The sequence below is a fragment of the Mesocricetus auratus genome, unplaced genomic scaffold (genome assembly GCF_017639785.1).
Source record: "Mesocricetus auratus isolate SY011 unplaced genomic scaffold, BCM_Maur_2.0 Super-Scaffold_100045, whole genome shotgun sequence".
Lineage (NCBI taxonomy): Eukaryota > Metazoa > Chordata > Mammalia > Rodentia > Cricetidae > Mesocricetus > Mesocricetus auratus.
In genome coordinates this window covers 9,676,218-9,688,361 of record NW_024429222.1, presented here as the reverse complement: position 1 = coordinate 9,688,361, position 12,144 = coordinate 9,676,218, and the positions used below count along the sequence as shown (strand labels likewise).

Sequence of the window (12,144 nt, the reverse complement as noted above, 5' to 3'; positions counted from 1 at the left end):
GCCATTGACCCCACAAGTCAGGCTTTTCCCATGACCTCTTATTTTCCTAGTTTGAACTCTTTCTAAAGAAAAAAGAGGTATGCAAGTTTCAGATGGTTATTTTTAAGTTTTAATCAGATGATCTGAGGGACACAAAAACTTTAACAACATGTTTGAGTTTTTGGTGAAACTCAGTGGTAGAATGTATGTTTAGCATGGTTTGAGCCTTGGTATCACATATGGAAGAATAATTTAATAATTAGTTAAATGTAGTTTGGCCACTAACACTCTGAGGGCTGGGAGATGTTTATATGAGGTGCAGTGTTGAAGCTAGTGGGAAAAACCCACTACACTTGTTGAAGATGAAGGCCTTTTCATAATGGGCATGGTGGTGCAGGCCTGTGATCCCACTGAAGCAGGAGGATCAAAAGTTCCAAGCCATCCTGAACTACAAGAGAATTCAAGGCCATACTGGGCAACTTAATGAGACCCTGTTTCATAAAAATAACAGCAACAAAATCTGTCAGTGAAAATCAAAGGCTTTTTTAATTCTCTGAGGATGTTATAAAGCCTTGGTGCGCGAGTGTGTGAATATGTGGATGACTTACATTATCTCTAAATCTCAACCCCATTCACTGCTACAGAATTTTAACCCTCAAGCTTCCCCCTCGTGGTTCAGTGTACCGTAGATATCAGTTGGTGGTAACCCAGTAGTGAGTTTATTTTCTGGGCCCTCACTTTGAAATAGCACTGTACTGAGTCAGGCATGGTGGTTTATTGTAATCCTAGTGCTGGGGAGGCAGAGGTAAGTGGAACAGGAGTTCAAGGCCAGCCTGGACTACATGAGACCCTGACCTAAAGCTGCAGGGGGTGGGGAGCACAGATTAACACGACACTGAACGCTTCTCTCGTGCTCATTGTTGGCTGTAGCACCCAGTTCCATGTATTTGAATTGACAAGACAGATCCCCCGATTCACCATGTATGCGATGACCAGCCCAGACGCGGCTAATGAGCCCGCCAGTTACGTGAACTTTATCATTGCGGAGCGGGCACAGAGGGTGAGTAGTGTGATCTTTTCTTTCAGTTCATAGTTTGCACTTTAGAGTCCTTTTAATGTTACTCTCTCTGTAGAAGGGAGAAATGTGACTGTCGTGCTGGTAGCAGTCAACAGGAACTATGTGGTGTGGAGTTTGCTAAGAAACTTTCAAGCTTTACTTTATTATTGAGTGTGTTTATGATTGTGTGATGTATGTGTACATGCTGTGGTGTGAGTGTTAGGGTCAGAGGATAACATTTGTACTTGGTTCTCTTCTTTCTCCATGGCTTCTAGGAGTCAAACTCATATCTTCAGGCTGACATGGTTTACTGAGTGAACCGTATGGCCGGCCATGGCTTATGCCATATAATAAAACATTATTGGTTTTAGGTGTGGTGGCATAGGCCTATCTGCAATTTCAGAACTTCAGAGGCAAGAGGGTTATGAGTTGAGAGCAGCCTTGGCTACAGCATGAATCCCAGGTCAGCCTGGGCTGCATAGTGAGAGCCTGTCTCAAAAAACAAAATAAAACAAAACTCAAAATTCACTGACATGTTTCTTCTCTGAACTCTGAAAGTTACACACACACACACACACACACACACACACACACACACACACACACACACACACTCCCCCTCTTAGTTACAACTGATTTTTCCTATTCTTCATTCTCCCTCTTTCTTTTGTTATGGTATTAGTTAGTTGTCTTGACTTAGTATTTCAAGAGAAGCTTTGTATGAAATTGAGAGGTTTAGGGTAGCATTGTGCATCTGCATTCCCAGCTCCTTACAAGATGAAGGCAGAAAGATCACTTGAGCCCAGGAATTCCTGGGGAGATGGAAAGAGGATTTGGAGGTGGGGACATTTTAGCTTAAGTGCTACCTTAACTACATTTTTAGTGATTTGAAGACTTCCCTTCATCACTTTCAGTTTCCTTATCTATAATGTATTGTCTACTTCATAAGGAGCCCTGAAAGATTCTATGTCTGGTGTAAAATGCCTTATAAGCTTAACATCTGTTGCAGTGGACTGTACCTATGGCTGGGCATCAGAACTCTTTCTTCTTATTAATACAGTACTTGCTTGTGCTCTCTCTGCCAAACCCCCAGCCCATGCCTTTCCCCACGCTTCCTGTTTCCTGGCATAACCCGTGATGAGGCACCTCCCACACAGTCCTAATACCAGCCCCAGCCAGCTGCCTCAGCCCTGGCAGTCCAGCCCCAGTGAACTTGGCTGCTGTGCTGATGTCACCTGAAATGGTGCTGGTGTGGAGGCTGCAGCTAGGGATGGGTCAGCTCAGGAGATGTGGGGCTGCTGAACTGCCAGAGCTTTCATCAGTCAGTGTCTCTGGTTGTTGGTTCAGCACAGCTGTAGACGGTGGACAGCTCCTGATCAAGGAGCAGGCAGAGCACAACTTGCAGCAGGCCTACATCTTTAGGAACTGGAATGGCAGGAGCGCTGCTCCCAGGGCAGAGAAGACAGAGGGAATGTTGGCTACAGATCATAGTCAGGCCCCTCTAGACAGCCTCTTGGGGAATTCTTTCCTGGCAGCTGGACTGCAAAACCACTGAGAAGTATTAACATCAAATTGTGTGCAGGTAACGTGTGTCTGAGTGCACCTATGTGCTTAATCAAAGACAATTACATAGTATCGTGGAGCAACCCTGTGTAGACAGTCCTGTCTACCTACAGAAAAACTGTTGATAAAGAGAAACAGCACCTACTCCAGTCCTCTATGCTTCATGCAAGGTTATGTCTAAGGAGGAAGAACCCTCCAGTTGAGCCTGCTGTGGGACCAGTTGTAGTTATCACTGCTGCTGAAGACCAGGACTCAGGGAGAAGGGAGTAAGATTCTCATGCACTTGACCTGTTTTTAAACCATGCGGTAAAACTAGAGGAAGGAATTCCTTCCACAGTGACTGTACTTTAAAAACTGATGTGCACTTTGTTCTATTCATTTTAAAGATGGTCACTTGGCTCAACCAGAACTTTCTGTTGCCAGAAGACAATAACATTCAGAATGTCCCGTTTCATGCCTGTTTCACGTCTTTACGCAATGGTGGCCAGCTCTACATAAAAATAAAATCAAGTGGCGAGGTAATGTATGGCGCCAGGGGTATAGGGTTCTGCTGTGCTGTTTGACCATTCATGTGCAAAGTGAAACGCTGTCAAGATCGTAGAAGCACGTTTTCTAACCCAGTGCCTCAGTGTCATTGAAGACCCTGGGGTTCACTCTAGTACAGCAGGGTTCTGCCTTGCTCTTTGCTTTCACTCGTTTGGGAGGAATTGGTGTTTTAGTTGATTCTTTTGTTACCATGACAAAATATGCTGGCAAAAGCAATTTAGAGGAGAAAGGATTTGGTTTAGTTTTAGTTCCCGGCCACATCCATCGTTGTGGAGCAACATTGACACAGCTGGCGACATTTACATCCCAGGCAAGACACAGAGAGGAAGGACTAAGATACGCTAGTGCTGTATCCTTCCTTTTTTCCTTCAGCCCAGCCCCAGCCCACATTTCAGGGTGTGCCTTCCCACCTCAGTTAACCCGATGAAGAAGATCCCTTGTGTGTAGGCATGCCCGCAGGCCCACCACTCCACTCTGAAAGTTCCTTACCATTGGTTCTGGGTTGTGTCAAGCTGACAATTAAAGATAATGGGGGAGGAGCAGGGTGTGGTGGTTCAGGAGGCACAGGCAGGTGGATCTCTGAGTTCAAGCCTGGGCTGCCTCAGACAGACAAAAAACTGATAGCTGGGAGTACAGAGAGGCACTATTCTGTAAGGTCTGGAGAATGATCTACTGTGTCCATGATAGCTGTGCTTTTTTTTATAATTATTTTTTGAATGAGTAAGTTTGTTGAGTATATAGCAAGCAAAAGTGGGAGAATCAGTAGCAGGCAGCAGAGAGAGCAGTAAGTGGTAACAGAACATCAGATCGGGAGTTTACGACATGTGGCAGAGATGAGTAGGGCAGCTGTTTGGGAGGGCATATCAAGGTAGCAGCACCAAATGGTGAACACAACATCCAGCAGACATCCACCGGAGCAACCGAGGCAGTTAGTTGCCGTTCCTCATTGAGCTTTCCCTCTACGACTGACCTCTTCATTGTGTTGCTTCCAGCCTTCATAACCTCTGCAGGCATTTTTCTATCATTAGACAGAAATAGAAAAATGTCAGAAATCACTTCCTTTCTAGCTGTTTGCAAGGACACCATCTTTTTCCTGTTGAGCTGTTTGCTGTGTTTCTCCTGGTGACAAAGACAGGTGCACTGGTGTGACCTGTAGTCCCAGCTACTTGGGAGGGTAGGTTTGAATGACACTTGGCACAGAATCATTTTACTTGTTTGACTAATGTTGCATTTAGTTTATAAGGGCAGAGGAGTGACCTTTACGCAGCTGCAAGCAATAATGACTATGGTTTATAATTTCCTAAAAGCAGCCTGACTTTATCACTACACAGAAACACATCCTCAAGAATGGTGTGTGGGTGGTAGTAGCATCACCTTTAATCCCAGCGCCCGGGGGGAGGTGGGGCAGAGGCGGGTGGATCTCTGTGAGTTGGAGGCCAGTCCAGTCTACATAGTGAGTTCCAGGACAGCCAGGGCTACACAGAGAGACCCTGTCTTGAAAAAAACAACAAGACAAAAACAAAACAAAACAAAACAAAGACAGAAAAAAACCCAAACCAACAAAACAAAACAAAACAAACAAACCCCAAAACCAAAAACAACAACAACAAAAGAATTGTGTGGACCCTGGAGAAAGTCAGGGGCTGTTTCTCATCTGTATGTGAGGATGCTAAACTTGTCCTTTTTCCCTGGGTAGATCACTGTCAATACTGATGATATTGATCTGGCTGGTGATATCATCCAGTCGATGGCGTCTTTTTTTGCTATTGAAGACCTTCAGGTAGAAGCAGATTTCCCTGTCTACTTTGAGGAATTACGAAAAATACTGGTGAAGGTGAGACCATGGCAGCCTCAGAGCTGGAAATATTTCTCTTAAAAAAATAAGTAAAGAGCCGGGCGTTGGTGGCGCACGCCTTTAATCCCAGCACTCGGGAGGCAGAGGCAGGCGGATCTCTGTGAGTTCGAGGCCAGCCTGGTCTACAAAGTGAGTTCCAGGACAGCCTCCAAAGCCACAGAGAAACCCTGTCTCGAAAAACCAAAAAAAATAAAAAATAAAAAATAAGTAAAGATGTTCATGTATGCATGCATGTACTCATGTATGCGTCCATGCACATAGGCTATATGATAATCGTGTTCTAAAGAATTCTGTAAAACCTTATGTGACCATTGGTGAATTCCTTAGTGGGGTTCTGTAAAAGTGGTCACCTCTTCAGTCCATTGTTTCCTGGGTCCAGAGGATTCTCTTTCAAGCACGCATCACATCATTACTTTCTGTCCATCTAATCTGCTGTTTCCACTTTGGTCTTGAGATCATTGCTTTCCAAAACCCAAGTTGAAAATTAAAAAAGAAAACTAGGGATTATGATCTGCTACAGTGTAAACCGTTACTCTTGGGGTGGGGCTGCAGCTTCGTGGTGGAGCATTGATGCCCAAAGTTCAGTGCATAGTATTGCACCGCCCCCTCCTGCAGAGAAGACCCTCACAGAAACCACAACCCCACGGTTACCACCAGGAATCACTAAAACCTTATGTATGTTGCTTGGGCTCTTGATGCTGACATAGGAAGGTCTAACCTGGGGTATCATCATTGATAAAAGGAGATGAATGTAGAGGTACTTAAGATGGTCTGACTGAATGGGGAGGTGGGGAACCCTGTATGTGGCAGGCAGTGTCTTAGTGAAGCCTCGTTCATGTCTGAGTGCTCTTGGTCTGCAGGTGGATGAGTACCATTCAGTGCATCAAAAGCTCAGTGCCGACATGGCCGATAATTCTAACCTCATCCGGAGTTTGCTCGTCAGAGCTGAGGATGCACGTCTGATGAGGGACATGTGAGTATTTGCCGTAGCTGGGACACGTGCAGAGTCAAACGAGAGCAATGAGGAGCAGGGACTCACATGCTGCGGGGTGGAGTCTAGATGGATTCAGTTACTTGGAAACTGAGTTGGCATTATTGGTAAGGCTGAAAATGTACTCTGTGACCCAGCAATTGTGCTTTTAATGTAAGGCTTAAAGAAATTTGTGCTTATTACAGCTAGCATATTAACTCAGTATTCATAAAGGCATTGTTTATAAAAAGACTTGTATTTGTCTGCATCCCATTGCTATAACAAAATGCCTAAGACTGAATAACATAAGGAAAGGTGGTTTATTTAGTTTTTGGAGAGTCAAAGTCCTCATAACGCTGCCCTGGTTCGGGTGAGGGCCTTCCTGACTGTATTGCCCAGTGGTGGATGGCGTCACAGCAGGAAATGCATAGCAACACTGTAAGCAGACAGACTGGTCTTTTTATTTTATAGCAGTTCTCTTGAAAAAACTAAAACTAGGATCCAATGGGAACTTCCTTAATCCTTTTCAAAGGCAGCATCCTTTATGTACTATAATCTTTAAAAGGTCCAACTACCTCTTCACAGTAACACACTGAGGACCCTTGGAGGCACATTTAAACTGTATCAAAATCATAGCAAATCCCCAAATGGAAATCAAAGTAAGATCCACAGTAATGGAGGTTATGAGATTCATCAGTAGAGTAATGAGTTGAACCACATGAAGAGTTAAGAATGAAAACCCAGTGCAGATTGGCTTCTTCAACCAGGATCAGACTTCAGGGAGTCTAATAACAGGTGGTTCACTGTCAGCATATTTAAAACCCAGTGCAGTTTGGGGAAAGGTTTCCAGACAACAGTCAATCCAATTCCTGGTGCACAGTAAAGCTGAAGGTGTGACTACATAGAGACTCCTTTACAAAGTACGTGTGACCAGGAGGATGGGATCTATAGCTAAAAGGCCTAGAATCCAGCGTGGTCTCTGACCGACAGCATAGAGTACAAGTGACATCTCCCCTAAGGATGGGTACTGGTCTAGGGAGGGAAGAGTCTGGGGTGGTCAGTCTGAGGAATTTGGGTGAGGTCTGTCTGTTTCTATAGCAAAAGATGGGTAAGGTCTGTCCCTTCAGAGAGCAAAAAGGTCACCAGGTCATTAACAAAATCAACTCTCAGCTTTCTGGATGGAATGTAGGCCGGTGTTTGATTTTTATCTCCTCCACTGAGAAGACACCCTATGTGATGAACATTCCTGATTCTCTTAGTGCTTCTCTGTGAGGACAAGATCCTCTGTGCCCCCAACAATTAGTATTTCCCCATTTCCCCCTCTCCTCACCCTCTGGCAGACATGAGTCCATTTGTTGACTGTATTACTTGTTGACTCTATTGTTTTTGGCAGTTTTATGGATTCCTCATAGAAGAGGCAACATGTAGTGTTTGTCACTTTGGGATTGACTTATTTCATAGATCCTCAAAGTTCACCCATGTTACATCTTACAGTTTACTTCTTTTTGGAGGCTGAGTAGCTCATGGCCTCCAAAGCTGTTTTTTCTCTCATTGCCTATGGGCCTTCTCACTGTGTGTTGCTGTGTGAACAGGCATGCAGGTGCTAGCCTTTTAAATCCTGATCAAAATTCTTCTGGCTAGTAACCCAGAAGTAGGCTGCTGGACCACACAATACTTCTGTTTCTAGTATAGTTTTTGTGAGGCTAGCCTCACACTCAGTCCTTCTGCCTTGGACCTCCTGTTGGGAGGGGTGTTGGGGGGAGGAGGGGAGATGTGGCAAGGGGGGTGGCGGGGGCCGGGTGGAGGGACTCCAGGTCTTTGCATGCTCATCACATTCAAATGGTGTTATGTTAGCCAGGAATACACGGTGAGATGAGATAGCTTTTCCTTCTAGTCTTGTTTCTCAGGAGTGCTCTGAGGCTCCCTTGTTTTGGTATCAGCCACTTCAAGGTTTTTTGGGTTGTTTTTTTTTTTGTCTCTAAAACTGTTCTTGACTGGGCAGCAGGCCAGGTGGTGGTGGTTGTGATGCAGAGGCAGGTGGACCGAGTTTGAGACCAGCCTGGCCTACAGAGTGAGTTCCAGGACAGCCAGACTGTCTCCAATAATAATAATAATAATAATAATTGTAGTAGTAGTAGTAGTAATAAAAATAATGATTTCCAAATGTGTCCTGTAAATTGAAGTAAGAGTTTTTCTTTTGATGGCCAACACTTCTGGGTCTCCAGCTTATGCTTTTGCTTTTCTGATATTGGTGTCCTTAGCATTTGGTTTTGTACAGGTGAGGCCCCTGGAGGAATGAAGTGTCCATAAGCTTCAATGTTCTTCTCAGAATCATTTATGCCTTTCTTGCATTCTCACGCCCCCCCACGCATACACATGCATGTTTTAATTTATATGAATATAGTTGACACATAGCTTGTAATATTCATACAGAAAACAATTCACAGAAGCTTCCCTGATTACTGCTAAAATCAAGATGTGGGATGTTTATTCCTTTGGGCCTCTGTTTGATACCTTTTCCTCTTCTCCTTTCTTACTCTGAGTTTTACCCTGTCTACATACTATGATATCATGCATAGCTTTTTAAGTTGGGCTTTTTTTTCACTTACCATTGTGCCTTTGGTGTTTATCCATGTTGGTTCATGTGTCAGTAGTTTTTCCTTCTTTACTGCTAAATACTATGTGTTGGTCAGTTTATCCCTTTACCAGTGGCTGGACATCTGTATTCCCTAACTTTGGGGGGTTACATTTTCATACAGGGTTTTTGTATACATGTAAAATTTTTTTGAGACAGGGTTTCTCTGTTTAACCCTAGCTGTACTGGAACTCACTCTGTAAACCAGGCTAGCCTTAAACTCAGAGGTCTGCCTGCGTCTGCCTCCCAAATGCTGGGATTAAAGGAGTGTGCCACCAGTGCCTGGCTTCTGATTTTTTGTTTTCCTTAAACAAAAGTATTGTATAATATTATTTTAAGACTTGTTACATTTGTTTATGCTGTGGAACATTTGTTTTAATGATAAAAAGATGTGTTGCATTCTTTTATGTTGCATTTGTTTAACTCTGTGAATCTGTGTTACTTTGCCTGGCTAAACACCTGATTGATCTAGTAAGACCTGAATGACCAATAGCAAGGCAGGAGAAAGGATAGGTGGGGCTTGCAGGCAGAGAGAATAAGTAGAAATCTGGAAGGAGATCAAGGAGTGAGGGAAAGACGGGGCCAGTCACCTAGTCACACAGCCAGACACGGAATAAGAAGGAAAGAAAAGATACACATACACACACACAAAAAAAAAAACCCAGAGGCAAAAGGTAGACCTGATAATTTAAGTTAAAAAAAAAAAAGCTGTCTAGAAACAAGCCAAGGCTAGGCATTCATAAGTAATAACAAGCCTCCATGTATTTATTTGGGAGCTGGGTGGTAGGTCCCCCCAAAAGAGTAAAAACAAGCAGCTGCACACAAGTATGGAGAAAACTCAAGCTGTGTGATAAGAAGCTGCCACGTTTGCAGAGAAACTACCATTTTGTATTCAGCACTGCACTGAGTTCCAGTTCAACATTTTTCATTGTTGTATAGGAATAGTATTTCTAAGTTCTTTGTTTTACGTTCATTTTACTTTGTGTGTGTGCATGCTACTGTGTTGTGTAGAGGTCAGAGGACAAGTTGAGGAGCTGGATCTTCTGTCATGTGGGTTCTGGGGATTGAACTAAAACTATCAGGTGTGGTAGCAAGTTTTCTTCACCGAGTCATCTCACTGGTCTGTGCTTTTAAACTTATAAGGCTGAGTCTGTTCTCTAGAAATACTTATTAATAGACCTCTTTATCTAATAAATTACTAATTACTAAGATTAAAGAGCTGACTTTCCCTTATCCACAGCCCAGGGGGGAGGGTTAGCTCTAAATCTGAACAAACCATGGACCAATTATTCAGAAAGCTTGCTTGTTTTCTATTGTCTGGGAGAAAAAAAGACAGTTTGATGGAAACTTTTGGATGTTTTCAAAGCAAAGCTCAGTCAGTTAGTCTATATTAATGAAAATACAACTAAAAAGGTGTTTTTTCCTTCCTTCCTTCCTTCCTTCCTTCCTTCCTTCCTTCCTTCCTTCCTTCCTTCCTTCCTTCCTTCCATTTTTCTGAGACAGCATCTCGCCAATGGCTCACACTGGCTTTGAACTTACACTCTTCCTCAACCTGCCAAGTGATGGGTTTAACAGATGTGTCATCATGCCTGGATATTTTCTTTTCCTTTCTCTTTCTTTTTCTTTCTTTCTTCCTTTCTTCCTCCCTCCCTCCCTCTCACTCTCTCCCCTTCCTTCCTTTTTTCTTTCTTTTATGTGACTAAAAGTCTGTTAAATGTTAATGCTAGGTTTCTGTTGATTTACACAGGAAAACAATGAAGAATCGTTATATGGAACTCTATGACCTTAATAAAGACTTGCTAAACGGATATAAGATTCGATGTAACAACCACACAGAACTGCTAGGAACCCTGAAGGCAGTGAACCAAGCCATCCAAAGAGCAGGCCGTCTACGTGGTGAGTCTTTGCTGGCACCGTGATTTGTCTGTGATGTTCTGAAAGATGTGCATTGTGCAAGATTGTGGATGCATTATAATAACTTACACTGGGTCCTAAAGCAGCCTGCCTTCAACACCCCAGAGCCGGCTGTATCTAGGTTTCTCCCACTCAGACTGAGGGCTCTAAAAAGAAAAAAAAAGAGCCTTGTGGGGCATGGTGGCACAGCACTTGGAAGGCAGAGGCAGGCAGATCTCTCTGTGAGTTTGAGGCCAGCCTGGTCTACAAAGCTATGTACAGAAACCCTGTCTCAACCCCCCCTTCTCATAGAAAGAAAATTAAACACAAAAGAAATAAAGCCCTAAGTTCCTTTCTAAGATCTTGCTGTAGCTGCTGAAGTAGTGGTTCTCAACATGTGGGTCACAACCCTTTGTCCCTTTTCACAGGGGTTGTGTATGAGATATCCCGCATTTACATTACAGTTCATAACAGTAGCAAAATTAGTTATGAAGTAGCAATGGAAATAATGTTTGGGAGTTATGTTTGAACTGTAAAGGGTCGCAGCATTAGGAAGGCTGAGAACCACTGTTGAGAAAACTTAAGTGTTCATAATCCAAAGGAAGTAAATAGCCTTAAAGTAGAAAAAAAAAGACTGAAGAGTAATGAGACAAGTGTCCATTTTGGAAGTGCAGACAACAGGCTAGCCCACAGGAAGCAGAGTACGTCAGAGAGCTACTGTTCTGGATCAGTGTTTCAACCTGAGTCTCTGCTAGGAATGAGAGAGCTCCAATTCATCTCTACTGACTCCCTTTGTTTCTGGCTAGAGATGATCTCCAGTTTGTTTTGTAATAAATTCTGTCTTTTCTAGGAGGTAACAAGTTAGTAAAATTTGTATACGTAACTCATGCAACTCTTTTCTACCCTGGTTTTATGATGTCTTCAAACTTCAAACTTATCTTTAATTCCTTTTTTTGGTTGAGACAGGTTTCTCTGTGTAGTCCAGACTGTCCTGGAACTTGTTCTGTAGACCAGGCTGGCCTCAGACTCAGATCTGCCTGCCTCTGCCTCCCAAGAGCTAGGATTAAGGGTGTGGACCACTGTGCCTGGCTTGACCTTTAATTTCTAATTTCCCTTTTGGGACACACTGACATGAGTTTTTTCTTACACAGTTGGAAAACCGAAGAACCAGGTAATCAGTGCTTGTCGGGATGCCATTCGAAGCAACAATATCAACACACTCTTCAGAATCATGCGGGTGGGGACTGCTTCTTCATAGGAGAGCAAAACCAAGAAGGGAGCTCCTGGAAAAGGTTATGTCTAGAAATCCAGGCTGATTAGCTCACAGTCACACCCTGGTGAATCCAGGCTGCTAAGAATGAAAACCATGGTGACCTACAACTAAGGACAGGTGTTCCATCTGACAAAGTTTCCTCTCACTTGACATCCATAGTACCGCTGCTGATTTGTATGAGATGGTATGACTGCCTTAAAACACCAGGGTATCAGAGTGTAGCTTGGTCTTTTATATGAAGTTACTATATGAATTTATCTCCTTCCCCCTTGTATTGTAATTGAATTTTAAAATTTGAAATGAAGTATTTACTTTTTCATTAAAAATAAAAGATACTGGTCCTTGTTGTTGATTAAAAATTACCACCATAACA

The 12,144-nt window shown here is 43.3% G+C and overlaps 1 protein-coding gene across 1 annotated transcript in view; it reads left to right on the top strand.

Moving 5' to 3' along the window:
* The window catches only part of Bbs2 (Bardet-Biedl syndrome 2), a 32,472-nt gene extending 20,366 nt beyond the window's left edge, over positions 1 to 12,106 (top strand). Inside the window, exons 12-17 of the mRNA XM_040735375.1 lie at positions 910 to 1,039; positions 2,986 to 3,117; positions 4,842 to 4,979; positions 5,861 to 5,973; positions 10,353 to 10,501; positions 11,650 to 12,106. Coding sequence (XP_040591309.1) covers positions 910 to 1,039; positions 2,986 to 3,117; positions 4,842 to 4,979; positions 5,861 to 5,973; positions 10,353 to 10,501; positions 11,650 to 11,756 — 769 coding nt within the window. The 3' untranslated portion in view covers positions 11,757 to 12,106. The remainder of the gene's footprint in view (positions 1 to 909; positions 1,040 to 2,985; positions 3,118 to 4,841; positions 4,980 to 5,860; positions 5,974 to 10,352; positions 10,502 to 11,649) is intronic.
* The last annotated feature ends 38 nt before the right edge of the window (positions 12,107 to 12,144 follow it).